We start from the raw sequence: 19,263 nt of genomic DNA on the forward strand, positions 1-19,263 counted from the left end.
GTGGTTGACAAAGCCTTGATGGCATCAGCATAACTGACATGGTTACGCTGCATAAGGCTGCACTCAAGCATGTAGACACTGAGCAAAGAAATACAGGTAAAGTAAGTCCCATTAGCTGAACATACCCCATCTACAAAGTGTATTTCTCTCAAATCCCGTGCAGTTATTATCTGTATAGTCAGTGTAACTAATTCTTGAAAAATTGTTGTGGTGTGTCTGTGTCAGAGTTCCCCAAACTTTTGAGTAGCCAGTCAGATTGAAAAAGTAGCCGGCTCATGTTTGCAGCGTTTGTTCCAGTGGTCCTTTTCCCCAATTAATAAACAAACCTCAAATATGTATCCATGAGTGTGACAATTGAAATAATACAAATAAACATTCTTATAAAGGCCCAATGCTCAATTTAATTATAAATAAAACAATATCCAAATTGCAAAAACACAAACGGGGCTTGGGGAACTCCCTGGATGATGTCTCGAAGATGAAGAGAAGGGCGTTCTTGATGAAGTTCTCATGACAAGCAACCAGAAAGAAGTCCTTCCCAAGAACCTGAGAAGTCCGCAACCTGGGCAGCGGCACCATCCAGCCACAGGACAGTCGAGTCCAGGTCTCCGGCGACAACGGGACCCACGGTGACCACAGAGTCGGCCAGGTCATCACCGACGGCTGCGGTGGTAACAGGGGTGCATCTGGAGACCAGAGAGTCTAGGACAGGGATACTCAACTTGCTTTGCCCGGGGGCCACATTTGCAAAATGACAGGAGGCCAGGGGCTAGTTAATAAACAAACATTAATAATAATAATGAAAAATCTGTAGCAGATTGTAGGTATTTAGGGTGTCAGCCGGAGTTTATTTTAAATGTTGTGCACACAGGATAGGATAAGTTAAGTTAGTTAGTACATCATATCTGGGTGGCAAGCAGGTGGCGATATTTGAGAATTTAGCTGGAGCTCAGTCAAAACTTCATAGTTTTCATTGTGAATTAGAAAATGGCCAGGGGGCCACTTGGAACCCTGGTTGAGTATCACTGGTCTAGGATCTGCTCCTCGTCTAGTCAGAAGATAGTGTCCACTTAAAGGTGAAACTCTGAGACCTCATCAATGAGCAACAAGCCTAACTGACTTCAGTGGGAATGGAGGCCAAACAAATAAATGAACTCAATAACCCTTTTAAAAAAAAAACTCTGCAGGAATCTTCCTCTTCATCCTGATCTGTAGTTTAGAAGCCAGTGGTGGCTTCAGCTTGAGCTCCCCAGTTAGGTGTCTGGGTGAAAAGGAAACAAGCAAACAGAAGAGCTATTAGAGCAGCTTGACTCAAAATACCTTATAAAAGGCAATAAAGGAAGAGTTCTGTTCTAAAATTACATATATCCAACATCCCAAAACATCCGCTCTTCCAAAATGATTGATGGGACAAAAATACAAATTATGGCACCTTTTAAAGATATTAAGTACCTAAAACCTCTCTCTCTGAAAAAAATGATGGATGCTTCTGTATTTTAGCGATGTTGAACGATTCAACTTTAGCTAATGAGGTAACGTGGGTTAGGTAACGAGGTAATGTGGTTTAAGTAATGTGGTTTAGCTAATGAGGTAATGTGGTTTAGCTAATGAGGTAATGTGGTTTAGGTCATGAGGTAATTCGGTGTTTTGAAGGTAAACTCCTTAAAGTCCCTGGAAACCAGAAATATTTCTTTATTATTTAGCATTTTGAGTTCATCACATCACAGGAACCTATGTTAATAAGCCACCAGCCAAATTTGAACGACGATGAACGTCGCAAAGTATATAAATTTAGGTTTGACAGTCATGGCAAAAGTAATGAGAATCAATTCGATTTTAAGAGTATTTTCTCCCGCGGACTGTGTGGGCGTGTCCCGTCTGCAGCAGGTCTCCGGTCTCCTCCGAGAGAGAGAGAGAGAGAGAGAGAGAGAGAGAAAGAGAGAGGGAAAAGGGGAGAGAGGAGAGAGAGAGAAGGAAAGATAGATGGAGTGTGTGTGTTCGCTCGTTGCATACTGACAGAGGGGAAGATCGACTCTGCCGCTGCGAGTGAACAGCGCTACTGTGTGTGTGTGCGCGCGTGTGTGCATGCGTGTGTGATTCGATTCAATCTTATGACGTGATAAGATCATGCATTTTAGCACCGCGCGCACCGCTCTCTTCAATGAGGAAATGGAAATCCAGACCTTGTAGAAAAGTGTCGATTTTTGGGGTTAGGGTTGAAAGTAATATCAAACACTTTCTGAACCACACAATTACTGACATAAGACCCTAAATTTAATAGTTAGAAGGTTTTTGTGGATTTTGGTTTCCAGGGACTTTAAAGTTGAGCTGAACCTAAAAAAATTACTTATTTTAGTTCAAATACCTGGGTATGCAGTGCACCTATTTAATAATGTATGCAAAAAAAATCACAACAATCTAATTTCTTTAGTTTTTCACACTTTTTCACATCAAAAGTTCATTTTTCAAGATTTCATTGATAACAGTAATGTACAGTTTGCTGACGTCACCTAGTACTATCAAATTTCTACCCCATTTCAACCAATCATATCATGACATGCAGCTGTCAATCAAATCTTCATTTCAGGATAATTTTCTCTTCCAAATGAAGTAGAAAATGGCGCCTAGTGCCTGTCATCTGGCAGAATTCCTATCCCATAAACTAACTACTAACTTGGCCAATTGTTAGAAACATGAACAAAAAACAAACACTATAATCTCTAAGAATGCAAAGAAATGTAACTGGCTCGTTAAAACACGCATTCCAGGGATATCAATCGATCAATCAAAGTGGGAAGACGAATGTATGCAATGTCATCTGAAAAGGAGTATTTTCCTTCCACTCCAACAGAGGGCAGCATCACAAAGGATAGAGTCAAATGTCTATTGGATGTGACTGGGAGGAGTAAGGATGATGGGACACACTGTAAAAAATAAATCTGTGTTTTCCATCTTTCTGAAAAGGCTCACCCCAACAGCCAGAAATGGCAAAAGATGATATGTTTAGTTTGCATCCCTGTGCAATATTTCGGCCTCGGCGTACCTCATTCCTGTTGCTGTGGGCTTGCTTCTTCTCAATGTTCATCGCCAACATCTGGCTGCGGAAGGAGAGGCTCTTGGTCTTCTCGATCACCTGCTGGTATGGCGACACTGCGTTGTTGCCCATCACCACGTGACCCTAAAGGATGAATTCAAAAGGTGTTTATTGGTTTGAAAAAATTCACTTTGAAATAGCACAAAAAGTAGTTCACCACTGGCTTAGATCCTGACGGGCTTGGGTGTGCGTGAAGGACTGAGTGTGTTGAGGCTCAAGTATGCTACGGCTTGCAGAGAGATTTGATTTTTCTTTAGACTTTCAAATTTCAGTTATTTACGTGGTGTTTGCTATTGCTCAGAACCATTAGGCTCATGAGAACTGTTAAAAGCAATGCCAAAAAAAACAAAAAAACTGCCACATTACTATCCAAATGAGATTTGAAGCTCCTCTTAATGAGGCTGGATCTCAGTGAAGTGAATGCAGTGTCTCACTAGCTTCGAGTCGATCTTCGCGTCCAGTCTGGCGTTACGGATGAGGTTGACGATCCACCTCTCCGCCTCCTCGGGCGTCATGTTGAGCTTGTCTGCCAGCATGCTGAGAGGAGAGAGGGAATAAGGGGGGGGGGGGGGGGGGAAGGAGGGCAATCCAGTTAAGTATGTAAATATCCTCAGGAGAAACTCCACCCTGCGAAAGTACCATTTTTACGGTTCAGTATTTAGTACTTGAAAAACAGGCATAAATAACATCTAAAATTACGGCGCATTGAGAAGTAATATTGCTCTGGAACATGAACTGTGCAGGTCTAGAAGTAGAACACAAACACAAAAAAATAAAAAACAAACTTTTATTCATCTTCTAAAGCAACCGTGCCTCCACAAAAAAACACCCTTTCAAGGCTCCTCTGTACCTGATGCTGATACACTGATGAATACGACAAAAGGTCTCGAAGATGAAGAGACGGGCGTTCTCGATGAAGTCCTCGAGACAAGCAACCAGAAAGAAGTCATTCACAAGAACCTGGAAGGTAAAAAAAAAAAAGAGGCAAAAATGTCGGTTTTATTGACCAAAAAAGCATTCCCATTCACACCCACAGGCACAGAGAAAATCATTCTTGTAGCATGGAGTGCATCTCTTGAAAACATATGGAATAATAAAATTCATTCGATATCATATTTATGAGTGTGTGGCTATAATTTTAAATCATATGAATCAATGCTTGTATTGGCATGACATGTACTTGTGTTGCCAAAGCACTCAGGCACAGGCACCTTATCAGTTTGGGTGTTTTCTCCAGTCTTCCTGGCTGCATTTACAACCATTACTTTTTTAAACACTATTTGATTGATTATCAATCATATCATGATATTTGTTTCCGAATGGGGGTTTTGTCATTCAGGAGGCACGCATCATTATCACCATGATACATTGATTAAACATCAGAAAATATATTTTTTTCCCCTCATTAACATGCAGATTTATGCTGCAAGCGGCTCCAAAGCCTAATCAGGTCATCTGCTCTACAGGGAGAACCTGGTGTCTAATATAAATGCACAGTTTCTAACACGTATTGTTCTTGTGTTCACAAGAATGTGTTGTCTACACACACACAGCAGTGGTAAACACACACAGCAGTGGTAAACAAACACAGCCTAAGGTGCCGTGATCAAAATCACACATAATACTACTAGCTTTCATACTAGCATGTCATCAAGACGACAGTCCATGCCCATTGCTGACATCTATCATTACCATGCTTTTCAAACTATTTAATTAAACCGTTTTCCTTTTAAATTAGAGGACTTTCTACTCTAGAAAACCCGTTCCAAAAGGGATACAATTACAAAGCTCACGTGATGAAGTTTCAAGTAAGAATTGTTGCGTTTCAATTAAAATTGGTCTATTTTGATCTCTGGGGGGAACGATGAGCAAAAAGCCTGTAAATACATCCTGTATATAAATCAGCCCTGACCATTAAAAGGTCCTTACACATCGGGAGCGTTTTTTTCGTGCGATTAATTCGCACGTCAATAATATTTTCCGAACCTATATCAGTCAATGCAACCGTGCATACCAACGGGAAGTTTCGCTGAGCGTTATTGCGGCGTTTATTTTTTAGAACCACGGTCGATTTTTCAGAAATTCGCTTCCGACGTGTACACATCTGTGGCTGTGATTGACAGGTGGGTCAAAACTCGCATCGCAATTTCGTGCCGTATATTCGCATCGCTCTTGATGTGTAAGGACCTTAAGAGTCAACAAAGCCTATGACTATGGAATGACTTTATGATCTATGTCCATGCTTTCCATTATTATGCTCACACTCAAGTGTGACACAATTGTTGATTGTTCTGCCTTGACAAGTGCTGCATCGTTTATACACGAAGGGTAGAAGCCAATACATCACATCTGCAATTAGGCCCCTCCTCCTTTTAGGGGGAAAACACAAGCCTCTCCCCATTGACTTCAATGTAAAATAGCACTACCCCAAAAAATAATAGAAAAATAACAATCAATTTCGTTTGACCTCAAAACACCATGACATGACAATATATTACAACTGTTGTAATATATTGTGGGAAGTGAGAGAGCAACCATCATTTCAAGGTTTGACTAATTCCTTAAGACACTTAACAATTTTAGCATTTGCTATTTTTCTATAAAATTTTTTGGTAGTGCTATTTTACATTGAGGTCAACGGGGAGAGGCTTGCGTTTTCCCCCTAAAAGGGGGCGGGAACATGTGCCGTCAGCAGCCGCCTACAAAATGACGTATTGCAGATCTGGTGTATTGTGTCCTACAAAGTGGACTACAAAACTGCAGTCCAGGGTTTCTAAAGAGAAGGCAACCGAGCCCCAAATCTGACAGCTGTTCCACTTTGAAAATCAATTTGAATCAAAGTTAAGAGGCAGCAAATCAGGGCAGACATGGATTTGCTCAGACTGAATAGCTGCTAAATTAAATGCCTAGGACTCAGGAGATCAGAGCAGCATAGCTAAGGGAAGCTTCATATCACCCCCTCAGTCCCAGGAGAGGCTCACTTTTATGGGGGGGATTTAGGCCCTGCGCGCCATGACAAACACACACTGTCAGGCGGGGGGCACAGTGAAGTTAAGGAGAAAACTTTTGGAGGTTACTCTCACCGACTCGCACTCCCTCAGCTTCTTCTGGGCGCCGTCAAAGTCAAAGTTCACATAGAGACATTCCACAAACTCTGTGATGGGGTCCTTGTATGTGTACGACTCCTGTGGGGAAGTGAGAGAGCAACCATCATTTCAAGGCTCGACTCATTCCTTAAGACACTTAACCATTTAAGCATTTGAAGATGATTTTGCCATTGATCTTACCTGTTGAATGACCTTCACCAAGTCCTTGAGGACTTGCCTGCGCTTGCGTACGTCTTTGTTGGTGATGACTGCTGTCGTCAGGTAGCGCAGGATGTGCGGGCACATTGTCTGGATCACATTCAGGTACCTGGAAAAGGCAGCATACAGTCATCAATAGCTGCCATCACAAAGGCCTTTTGGATATCATCTGTGCTTCAAAAGAAAAGAGAGTGCATCTTCCCCACACACAAGCTGTTCAAGCTGATCAAACCAGTGTTCATTCATGCAATTAAACATTGTTTAATTTGCTATAAACCCTTGAATTGTTTTGCACGCCAAACCGCTTTTATGCACTTGCTACAACTTCCAAATAAATAGATAGAACTCATGATGCATTCAGGGGGAAAAGAAAAAACATCAAGCAACAATGTAACAGCAGGGTACATACAAAAGCCTCATGTCCTTGAGCAAGACAGTGAACGCCTACATTATTCCCTCATTGTAAGAGTGGAGTGGAATAATCAGAATTACTAAAATAAATCGTTAGCTGCAGCCCTAGTTGGATTATTGCAGTCCATGTAAACGTAGTCAGTCCTCATTTAAATAAATAAATAAATAAATAAATAAATAAAAGTCACATACTGAGGCTGGTAGAGGAACAGCTCGATGATGTTGTCCCTGCCTTTTGGATGGTTGAAGAAGACAAACAGGGACCAGTGGATGAGCCACGTTCTCTGCTGGAGAGCCTGGAGAGGGGAGCTCACCGACTGACAGGGGAGAGGAAGGAAAGAGTGATACAAAAGGAAAAAAAATGTGTTATAAAACATAGTAGGTAATGCTTTTCAGAAAATAATATCTATGATAACCAATCAATCAAGCAGTGCTTTCATGCACAATTATAGACAAATGTCTGACTGGGTTCATGCTAGACCAGCACTCTTTCACCATCATGGTTAGAATTTCATTTTAAAAACAGGCATACCAAGGCTCTGGTTTTGCCAATAAAAGGCCTTTATTGGAGCAAATTACCCAAAAATTGCACTCCTTTGTGAACCGAGCGTTAAACCCACACGGATTAAAACTCCTGTTGGCTCCTTTCTCGTATATGCTCCAGGGTCCAGGCAAGTGTGGAAGCCAGGAGTGTTAATCTGTGTGTGTACATAGGCTTCCTGCCTTTTAGACACAAAATGGCTGCTTTAGGTGCAATGTGAAATAGGTCCATAGCCTACGATAGCTTAACGTAGCCAAACTTTGGTTCCGCGTATTTCCCCTTGGACACGGACCACCAGTGTTATTATGCAAAAAAGGACACTATTATTATTAATTACATTAGTTAATGAGAGTATGTGAATATTGAAATGACTTAAAATGCCCATCCCTAGTTTCAATCTCATTGTCATGTGATTTCCTACCTTCCAACTAAAAAGGACTGAGAGGATGTTTTCTGGTGACTAAGTCTATGAGTTGTATCAGAAAATTGTTACTGTGAGTTTCCCTACAATATTGTTGGATCTTCTTGTCACTTTACCGTATATCACTACTGTAAACCTACAAAAAACTGCTGTGATTATAAATAAATAAATAAAAGCTTACTGGGTTTTCATAAGTATTTACCCCTTACATTGTTATCAATAGTCTCCCTTAGTCGAGTGAGGTCCTCCATGGCCGCCTCCCAGTTCTGCATCAGGATCTCCGAGGCCAGCTTCCCCCACAAGGAGCTCAAGGCATTTCTGTCTGTTGAGGGAACCTGAGAGAAGAGGAGCAAAACGTTGTCTTAAGCAGAAGACCGACAACAATGTCATTTGAAGAACAGACTATTCAATTCAATGTGGCTCGTATAGAGTTTGCTGCAATGTTCTATTATGTGAGTAGTTACTCTTACCAGCACACGGAAAAAGTAGAGGTACTCCGCAGCCCCTGAGTAGTTACCACACTCGTACTGGAACTTGGCATACCTGTACAGTGTGTCCAGGTACTCCTGACGGAACTGAGAAATGATCAACACGAGTGTAAGGAACTCAAATAACTAAGAAGCACATGCAACAAGGATAAAAAAATAATAAAAAAAATTAAAATAAAGCAGCTTAATGCTGGCGAATTTTGTTAGTGAGTGGGAGGTTTGCCTAACCTGACGCTGTCAGATGTTGTGAACTCAATACCGCCCCATCTGGCGGAGTCAGGTTAAGGTTTGCCTATTCTAACTGCAAAAAACCCTTTTCACAAGGGCCATTTTGTGTCGAAAAGGTAGGGTAAACACAGGCGCAAGCAAAACACTAATGAGAGTTTCCAAATTCCAATCATGGAAGTTTGAAACCCTCATTAGTGTTTTGCTTGCACCTGTGTTTACCCTGCCTTTTCCACACAAAATGGCCCCCGTGAAAAGGGTCAATTTGACTGATAAAGGGTCAGTTGTAAAAGGTTAGGTTATGATGAAAGAGGTTGTTAGAAGTCGACACGCTAATTCACAATAATCATCTTTTTCATACTGCCAGCCCTTTTTTAGATGAACAGTTAATGGACTGCTGTGAGAAGGCGTGTTTTTAGGAGCACAGTGCGAAAGGTCTGTAATAGGAGTGCACTGCACACATGATGTGGACTGCACACATGATGTGGACTGCACACATGATGTGGACTGCACACATGATGTGGACTGCACACATGATGTGGACTGCACACATGATGTGCACTGCACACATGATGTGCACTGCACACATGATGTGGACTGCTTTTTGTGAACTGACTAATTACAAGGAAGATCAATTGGCATTGGACTGTGTAGGCCACCTAGGCCACTGACATTTTGCAACAACAAACACAACAAGAATGCAAATGGAAAGTACCAGTAGAGACGTTGCTAGTAACTGTGGCTCTCAACATAAAGAGTCAGTAAGGAGCATGTTGGCTCAGGGATGCACGATATGGATTTTTTTCAACCGATACGATAATCGATAAATATCTGCTTGTCCTGGCCGATAATCGATAATTATTATAATAAAAATATATATATAATATTTTTGTTTGGTTTTTAACCTGTATTTTATGCACGCCTGGGGGTTAAGAAAAAGGCAGATGTAGTGAGCATAGCTCTCACCTAACCAAATCTTACTGACATCAATGTGAACACAAAACAAAGAAAACTTCTGATATAATATGATTGTTTCAATAAAGTGTATCACTCAATTATAGTCAATACAAAAATAAAGGCTTGTATAGAACGGAAAGCCAATTGGTTAAAAGCTGAAAAAAAGTGTTTTGGGGGTAAGTTACACTTTAAGTGCTTTTGCGGGGCTGTTTGATTACAGCAGTTTGTCTGCCAAGCGGGCGAGCCTGAAGTGTAGGCCGCGCTACGAGCTAATGCTAACAACAGCTAACGTAAACGACAAACAAATCCGCTGCATCATTCATCGCCAGCTTTGGTTTAACGTAATGCCAGCTTAGACGTTTCCCCTCCTCTCGGAACCCGTGCGGGACATGGATTGCAAATTACAATAGTGTTGTGATAATGTGAAACTGTGAAAACATACTGGCAGCAGCCATGTTTGGCAAGGCAGAGCTGCCGTCGCAGCTGTGATGTCACGAGCGTGCGACAACAATAGCCAATTCCAAGGCAAAAACAAAGCCTGATTATCGGCTGTTAATTTATCGGAAAAAGGCCATTATGGGAATAATAAATAATAACGCAAAATGGCCATATCGGCCGACAATTATCGTGCATACCTAGTTGGCTGTGTTCAGGAGTGAGAGTTGGACATTAATAGTGTTTGGCCATAGTGGCAGCAGTTGGTCGTTATGGAAACAAAATGTATATCCAGCAACTTTTCAGAATAAAATGCAGTGAAGTTGAGTGAAGGCAGCATTTTGTTTTCTACAAAAAGTAGAAGAGCGTGATTGCATCCTAGAACACACAACACAACTTACATTGTGTTTCTCCGACAGATAGTCGAACAGCATCCGCCCATCTCTGAGGAAAAACAATCAAAACAGATGAAACGATCTAAAGTCAGTCAGATGAGCCTGGCTGTCACTGAACATCAGTGTAGAAAGTATGACAGAAGAATGTACAAAGCATGTGATAAAGATGTGTTGATCTGACCTGGTAGACTGCATCTGCCGGGTCGTCTCTGGGTCTTCAAACATCTTAACAATCGGCTCCGTCTCCAACTGCAGCTGCTTCAGCTGAGCCACCACAGTGGTCCTCTTCTCCCTCAAGGCTGAGAGTGGACATTTTTTCTCATTAATATACTGCTGTTGCATGAGTGCTACTAAAGTCTAAGTTAAAGCGGAAATGAAACAGTTGATCATGTGACTCTAGTTCATTTGCATTTTACCTTAGACTAGACAGGGCAATGCATTCCAAGACTGAAATAGACCTAGATTTCATAGAATTAGGTTAAACATTCCACTGCTTCACCACTAGGGCGCCGGCATTTTGTAGTTAGCTAGCCGGTGACGTCAGAGGGGTGGTAGGTATGATCTGATAAAACCTAAATCTATGCTACAATCTTGTTCGCTCGTGTTTTGTGAAGCCATTTTGTTACAGGTCTAGCCCATCCGCTTCGCCTTTCACCAGAAAATGTCATTTATTTTCATTTTAAAACTTTTTTACAATTCAAGGACACGGCAAATGGTTTTTTTTAAGTTATAACAGGAGGTGGTGTTAGTTCAGACCACAGCCATTGATTGCTGTGTTAGCTTGACACTGGCCGGGCAACACGGTTTTGGGTCAGCAGATAGGAATCGTGTAAAAACGTTGGTTATAGTGCTCTAACGGTTAGCACCGCAGGCAGGCTTTATGCGAGAGTTGTGTGTCGTGTGGTTTGGTTTGGTTAACATTAGCCTCCTTGATGTGCTCTGGGCACCTTGCTTTAGCGGCCGAAACATTAGGTCTTGTGAGCTCACCTGTTGAGTTTAGTGTCCGTCTCGGTGGTATAACGTTGCGTCCTCTCTCTCTTTCTCTCTATTTATGGTCGGGTTGGTTGTGATAACGTTACAGCGATCTCATATCAGATAATCCAAACTCACCTGACTTTCTCCTCCTCCGTATGGTAGCCTATATAGATCGCTGCAATTTTTCTAACAGGTTCACATCATACGCTGCAGGCTTTCTGACTTGGTTTGTGGTTGTTTCGATTCATCAAAACATTCAAAATCCTTAGTACCAACACGTGACTAGCCTGTATTCCACTACTGTCCTCTACTGTACAGTACACAAACCCTGTGATGTCATGCGCTGACCAAAATAAAGATGGCGGAACACTATGCTACAAATACAGCAAAGCTACAAATACAGCAAAAATGCATTTTCAAAAATGCATTTTCTTAACAAAAAGCCTTCTTACAATGTGGGATTTCCTTGTCTGGATACAGGTGTTTGTACACATCCATGGCGAAATCCACCATATTTGTCTCGCTGAGGAGATCCAGCTTTCCCTGAAGAAGTTCCTTTTCACAGTAGATCTGTTGGAGTAAGAAAATGTTTTTCCCAGAGTCAGAAACCAATAAATGCCTTCATACAGAACTTTTTATGTTGTAGTCTGAAGTATGACAAACAGCAATATCAGACTATCTTAGCTCAATTGTCGAGTGTCTATGCACGACTCTAGTATGGGATCAAATAATAACGGGCGCGGACTGCATAATCGGGCGCTTCGGGCAGATGCCCGGTGGCCTGGCCTGGCATGACCTGCAAAAAAAAAAAAGATTGTGTGCAGGCTAGGGCACTCACTGAAAAGCAGGCCAGTATGTATAAGTGTTCCTAATTGCACAGATTGCAGGCAGGCAGGCTGCAGGCAGCCAGGCAGGGAGGAATGAGTTAACTTTTCAGCTGCTGAGACCCCAGCGCGGGTGGGCGATGAAGAGGTTTGATTTTTTTGTATTTGCATTTAACCTCGGACAAGCCAAGACAGGACACTGCACTCTTCCTTAAATTAGGTTTGCTGTGAAGCTTTTGTACAGAGGCATGTTTTTGTTTTTACGTCTTCATATTATACTTGCAGTTATCTAGGCAATGTTGAATTATATTAGTGAACAAATAGGTAACATAACATGCAGAGCTGCCAAGTCTCACCCTTTGAGAGTGAGAGTCACGCAATTTAACCTCTTCACACGCGCACACGCCACACTTGCTATTTCACACGCTCATAAAGGTTTTTCCCTCTCACTTCTATTATAATATTTCCATAACTTGCTGCTTGCCATAGTTAGAGTCCGTCACAGGGTGAGCATGCCCTATTCTGCCTCTGATTAGCTGACCCAGATATTCTTACCCTAACCTTAACCAATCATCAGTCCCCTGCCTAAATCTAAGCAACCCAACGAAAGGCAACCACGAGTACCAACCAATCAGAGGCAGAGTAGGGCGGGTCATGGCGTCACTATCCCAGGAAGAACAACAACAAAACAGTTTGGCGAACAGTTTGAAAAGAGAACGCCGTGACACTCTTGCAACGGAAGCGGGAGGTCAAACGGTAGGTAACCACCTCACCTTGATCATCCAAAATACCTTATTTTTATAGAATAAAGTGCGTTCTAGTCACTCAGTCAGAGCAGGAGTAACGTTACACAGGCTGCTGGTGAACAACGTGGCAGGTTGCTGTGGTGGGTTTAACAAAAACAAAAAAACATGACTATAATAGCAGTGTTAGTTAAAACCATCACATATTTGCATGTGTGAGCTAATTGATACTTACTATGAGCTTAAGCTGCCTACACACTAGAGGATTTTCAAATCTTAACCGATTTTAAAAACATGAGAGACCACAGACATAAGGACAATTTCATCAGATTTTAACATTAAAATCGCCTGAACGCACACACTAGACGATTCGGCCAGACTGCGAGACCACACACCAGCTCTTTGAAGTACAGACTCAAAGCGATTGCAGCAACTAGACTGTAGGCTGTTTATATCCGACAAAACTGCAATTTTTTTCCCACAGACAACAACAGATGGCTCTCCAAACATGCACCGAGCGGCAGGTCCACTACAAGCAGGCTGACACCCTCGCAAAATGAGCTAAAACAACGTCCTGTCTGAGAGCTCATATTACAGCATATCCGCTCCCTTGAAGCAAAGCGCTCCGCTCCGCTCGGCACATGTTTGGAGAGCCCTCCGCCACTGTCCACCCACTGCTGTGAGGATGCTGGGGAGAGAGGAGCTACATGGCACTGCTGTTGCTCGTTTGTTGTGAGCGCTGCATTAACATCCGGGTATGACGCGTCGACGCGTCCCGGTCTGCTCGCTCTCATTGGCTATTGAGGGTTCCGTCGGGAGACAGCCATCGTAAATATCAAACATGTTTGATATGCCCGATTCGAGATCGGGCAGGCTCCGATTCAATCAATAATTTATTGACACCAGACACTTGACAATTATTTTGACAAAAAATCGGTTGAGACTAGCCTCGAATCGGGCCACGCCCCCCCAAGGGGAATCAGGCATTAAATCGGGCATTTTATCCTCTAGTGTGTGGGAAGCATAAGGGATTTACAGTAACATGTAGCTATCCTTTGAGACTGTGGGTCATTCATTCCTTAACTGCACACTGATTTTTGAAACCAATTGAAAGATGTCAGGGAAGAAGAAGCAGAGAGATCTGCTGTCATTCTGGGCAGTGAAGGGTCAACCACCCCCTGTCAAACTTTCCAGGTCAGAGGAAACAGTGGAGGAGGCTGTGGATCTGACTTTTCTTGTTACAATTGTTTTTATTTCTACTTGTGCTGGTCAATTAGGAACACTATATAAAATAGCAGGAAACTGGTTTTTAAGTTGCAAAAATAATTTCGTGGAGAGGAGCTGCCTGAATAATGACAGAATAAGACTGAATAATGACATCTGACAGTCTAATCCTAATGTAGCTTGGACTCTGTGTATTCTATTCTTTTTAGCAATTGATCATATTTCTTGAATATTCACTATTCAGAGTAAAGACAGAGAGAGAGAGCACGAGGAGGGCCGACAGTGCAGGGAGAGCAGCTGGCATGATGGGGGTGAAGACTGAATAATTACATCACAACAGTAATCCTAATGTTAATTTAAATTGAGATATCCCTCTAAATCTACCCTAAAAAGGGCCAAATCGCATCCCTTCGTCAAGGTCTCACTCCTAACTTTGGCTGAAACTTGGCAGCCCTGTAACATGTAACATGACGTTAGCAGTATATTAACCAAATCTTGCTTCAAACGGCCCAAATTTTTCGGCCGGCGGCATGTGTGTCCGCGTGTGTTGGCCTGGCCTGCATGTTATCTAATGCCCGGGCCTGAATTATGGTCCCAGTCCGCCCCTGAATAATAGATCCCATAGGCATCCAGGAATTGAGCAAGCCTTTTCCGAGCTTTGTCTGGGGGGAGGCCCAAAATCTCAGACTTTGCGCTGAAGGAAACATTAGCTTACTCGCAATGTAGCGTGAGTTCCTGCTAGGTAGCTAGCTAGCTAGCTAGCTGAGTTAGCTCGGCCGTGGTGGATCAAAGCGTCGTGTTCTCGGGTATTAAAGCCCACTGACAAACCGCGAAGTAATATTTTGGCGTTATACAATGATAACAACGTTGTACCTCTTTTACAGATAGGAACTCCAAGAGAGGAAAGACCAAATGTCGGTCCAGAAAATGGGCTATCCTGGTTGTCAAATCGTAGTCCGCCATGGCTTCTTTGGGAGGCTAGGCTTCAAAACGAACTTTATTAACAAACCAAACGCAGACACCACAATGGTCATGTCACTGCACTGGCTGCAGGGGGCGTGGTTAGCTGTTGTGTTGAGTGAGCGACGCCCACAAACGTGTTCAGTGTGTTCATGTTAACCATAAAGACTCTCGAAATAAACACAGACTGAATTGAACAAGTATTTATTTTATTCCAAAAATGACCAGGGTAAAATAAACTGTAAAATATAAAACATAAGCAGCAGAGGGAAATTAACACAGTGAAAATCTGTCATAGACAGAAAAACAAACAAGCAAAAAAAACAAAACAAATTGCAATCCTTTTGGATGCTGATTTTTCATCCTCTGAAATATTGACCCTGGTAGGAAAATAAAAAGATAGATGCAGGCTCACCACTGCCACTGCCACAGACAACAAAACAAAACACCAAAACACAGGTCTCGCCGTGAGTCTAGTAACATTATTCAAAGTATCATCTGTCACAATCAGTTGTCGGTAGTCCAACAATGTTTGCAAACCTAAAACATACATGTTCGACTCTGCTCTGCCATTTGAGCCTTACATTAGACCCCCCAATTAACTTTTAATGACCAACAACCCTAATAAAACTTAAGTGGAACTGCAAAAACTCTATGGATTAATGTTGGACACTCAAAGATTCAAATGGGATCAAAGTAAAGTAAATAAGGCACTTGCTAGACAAAGTCAACTGAACACACTGTAAACACATGAGGGTCAAATTAACAGAACTGTGGCGCTAAACCCAGTGGTTCACCATGACCTTGGGCATCAGGCTGTACACACAAATCATCGTACACATTTCAACACACTTCAGAGATGAACAAACATCAACATTACAACACAAAGGCAGACTCTTGAACATTTGGTTGTAGTTTGAGACTAATAGAGTACCAAAGTCACGCCCTCTTCCGGGTTAGGCATACGAACCCAGGCATTTCACTTGGACCAAAACTTAAAAGAGAAAAAAGCAGATTAAAAACTTTTGTTTTTTTGTTCGAATGAAATGTTCTATGGTCTCTCCTGATTCTAAAGATAGCTGAATCCATGGTTTGACAAACTAAAACTATTTTTATAAGCATTTTACGAAATGTCTATGGAAAAATGAATGGCGGATGAAAGCCATTAGTTCGTTCGTATGCCTAACCCAGAAGTGGGTGTGACTTTGGCTCTCTATAGTCAAAGAACAGGAATGCGGTATGCATTCGAAAACCATGACAAGCAATACAAAGGTGTCTGCTGTTCAATTAAGTGCTGCCCCCTAGAGAGCGCAGGAGAAGTAACTGTGCATCAAGGTGACAAACATTGCTGGGATTATCCTGATAAAATGAAACAACAATCGGTGACAATAATAATGTGTAGGTAGGAAGCATTCTCTAATGGATTATAACTACTTTGATGAGTCTCCAAGCAAGTATACAAGTCTTACAAAAACTAAGGATATATCATTTAGCCTAAAGAAGGGGCACCAACATACAGAAGTAAACATCAGGTATGGCCTGATCAGCTCACAGCACAGAGCTGGACGCATGGACGGCTGCCATCCTGGTTGCTGAGCGCAACCTTTCCACTCTTCTGCCTGGAGTACCTCGCATACGCATTTCTGTTACATTTCAAAAATGTTTTCCTATAGTTTCCTATCACATTTCTCTTTACTCTCGGCTGTTTGTTTTTAATTTTTCTTCACTACATGCTATTAATCTGGTTGCTGTTAAAGATGCGTAAAGGTCTTTGCACACACAGTCCGATTTTAGTGATTAAGAAGATGAGTGATGAGGAGGAGGAAGAGGAGGAGGTAATGTGAATAAAAGTTCCCTGTGGGGAAATCGCATCTTATATTACAAATGATCTCGCAATAATAAGAGACTCCACTGGTAAAATCTTCAGTGTATCGTTTCTCACCTCAATGTATGGAAACAGCCTGTCAGTGAAAGTGTGTGTGAAGGTGTGTATGTGTGTGTTAGTATCAGGATCAGAGAATGACACCATTCCTCTGTCCCAGTCCAGATGCACTCTGACCTTCTGGAGCTTCTTCTTCAGTGGGATAACGGTGCCTGGTCCAGGCACTGTTATCCCACTGAAGAAGAAGCCTGGATCTGATGGGGAGCATGCTGTGTATTGATCGTTACAGAACCTTATTTGCCAGATTCCAGACAGTGTATTTCCCTTCCTCTGGACAGACTCTTCTATGACACCCACTCCCCAGAATTTAATGTTTCTAATCTCAACATCCCAGCTGTGCGTACCTGAGTTAAACCCCTCAGAGCCCAGGACAGAGCAGCTGTTATCAAACCTCTCTGGATTGTCAGGAAGCTTCCGTTTCCCACCACTTCTTCTCATACTGGTCAGATCTTCAGACAGGATGAGGGATCGAAAGGCAGTGTTTGGGTCCAGAATCACAGGAGTGTAAGAGACCATCTCCTTCATCTTGTCCCATACTGTGAAGCTCAGGTTGCCCAGGTGTTTGGCTTCGTCTATCAGAGCTCCTGAGAACAGCTGTAGATCATCCAGCTGTAGATCATCCAGCAGGGGGCGCTGGACTCTTTCCACTGTAGCCTTGTAGTTCTGTAGGAACGAAACATCTTCGGCTCTCAGCTCCCTCTCTGTGGCTGAAAGAGAAAATGAAAGAGTTGCTATCATCCTCATTCCGGGCAGACCCTCAATCTTCTCTGTCATCATCTTACTCTTCTGCTCCTCTTCCTCCTTCAGTGCAGAGATCCTGGCCACTTCTTCATCTTTGAGAAACTGGTGAAGCTTCTTAATCTTCTTCTTAATCTGAGTCTCTATGCAACGGGCCTGGACCTTAATGTGTTCTGCTGTTTGAACACAGTTTCCTTTCGCTTCAATCAACAGCTTCAGTTTCTCCTGTAAAGGCATCAGTGACTTCTCGAGTTCCTCCTTGAGATCACGTGCAGCTTCATTGATGGGTTTGACTCTGTGGTCCTTGTGTCTTTCTGAATTCAGACAGACGAGACACACTAGCTGCTGATGGTCCAGACAGAAGAGTTTGAGTTTCTCAGAGTGCAGACTGCAGAGAGGCTCTGGCTCTGCTGAAGCTCTCTGTTCTCTCTCCAGTAAGAAAGCCTCACACAGGTTCTTCAGCGCCAAGTTGCGAGGAGGTTCTCTCAGTAAAGATGTAGCCTTGCAAACTGGACACTCACTCATTCCGCTCGTTCTCCACCATTGCTGCACACAGGCGTTACAGAAGCTGTGGCTGCATAACAGGAGGACAGGATCTTTAAAGATGTCATGGCAGATAGGACAGGAGAGATTCTTCTCTGGCGTGGAAGCCATTTTCTCTCTGAGTGAAGCTAAAAACCAGACAGGAGAAACAGGTCAAACAGTCAGTCAGAAAATTCAGGGACAGTTGTTTTCACATTGGGCTCATTTCCACCACATGGTATTGCATAGTGTAGAGTAGTATAGTCGTCTCTACTTGAAGTAGTGTCTGCTTCCACCGCAAGTAGTAGCCTACTACCCAATCTGTCCCTGACCACAACTGGCGTTGCCCATAGCAACGCCACAGCGCTGCATGAAACTGCAGAGCTGCCAGTAAAAGTTTTTTTTAAGTAGCCTATAGGCTACAAAAAAACAACAAAAAGATAAAAAAAAAAAAAAAAAAAAGTAAACTACTATACTCACAAAGTGACTTTAACTAATGATGAACTATTATACTCCGAACTGACTTTAACTAATCATTAATTAATGATTAAGTAATGATTAAAGGCCATTAGCTAATCATTAACTATTCATTAACTAACAGTTAGTTTCTCATTAGTTTACTAGTAACTACTATATTATTTGTGTTAGGGTTAGGCCCTAACCCTAACACAAACCGTACCGTAAGGGTATTGTGAAGTGTCATGTTACCCAATCATGCGTTGTCTTTAGCTAGCAACTGATTTCCTTTAAAGGAACAAAACCAGATACAGCGAGGCTGATAAAGGCCAGGATGTGGCTCAAGCAGCTTTTCACAGGGGACAGGAATAATACAACCTATATACCCAGTGTTGGGCAAGTTACTTTCAAATTGTAATATACTACACATTACTAGATACTTACATTTGAAAGGAATAAGTTACTTTACAATATTACTGTCTGTGTAGAGTAACTTGTTACTTATTACACTACTTTTGCATTACTTTCCCTAAAATAACAGCAGTAGCAAAATGACATCGCAGCCCTGGAACCATCCCGAAAAATAATTTCAACCGTCTTGAAGTCA

The 19,263-nt window shown here is 42.3% G+C and overlaps 2 protein-coding genes across 2 annotated transcripts; both read right to left on the minus strand.

Annotated features, from left to right (window-relative positions):
- Positions 1 to 384: 384 nt before the first annotated feature.
- Positions 385 to 15,028, minus strand: eif3eb (eukaryotic translation initiation factor 3, subunit E, b). The gene is made up of 13 exons (XM_083645764.1): positions 14,912 to 15,028; positions 11,700 to 11,817; positions 10,454 to 10,571; positions 10,279 to 10,321; positions 8,243 to 8,347; positions 7,982 to 8,107; positions 7,003 to 7,127; positions 6,382 to 6,508; positions 6,178 to 6,279; positions 3,945 to 4,054; positions 3,529 to 3,631; positions 3,044 to 3,178; positions 385 to 1,261 (listed from the first exon to the last, which is right to left on the minus strand). Exons 1-13 carry the CDS (start codon positions 14,999 to 15,001, stop codon positions 1,217 to 1,219), a joined length of 1,347 nt encoding a protein of 448 aa, XP_083501890.1. The 5' UTR covers positions 15,002 to 15,028; the 3' UTR covers positions 385 to 1,216.
- A 749-nt stretch (positions 15,029 to 15,777) lies between these two features.
- LOC310785070 (nuclear factor 7, ovary-like) lies at positions 15,778 to 18,332 on the minus strand (the record flags this gene model as incomplete). Its single annotated transcript, XM_083646060.1, has 2 exons — positions 15,778 to 15,849; positions 16,941 to 18,332. 2 exons carry the CDS (start codon positions 18,330 to 18,332, stop codon positions 15,778 to 15,780), a joined length of 1,464 nt encoding a protein of 487 aa, XP_083502186.1.
- Positions 18,333 to 19,263: the final 931 nt, after the last annotated feature.

This window comes from Poromitra crassiceps, assembly GCF_964638095.1.
Source record: "Poromitra crassiceps genome assembly, chromosome: 11".
Taxonomy (NCBI): domain Eukaryota; kingdom Metazoa; phylum Chordata; class Actinopteri; order Beryciformes; family Melamphaidae; genus Poromitra; species Poromitra crassiceps.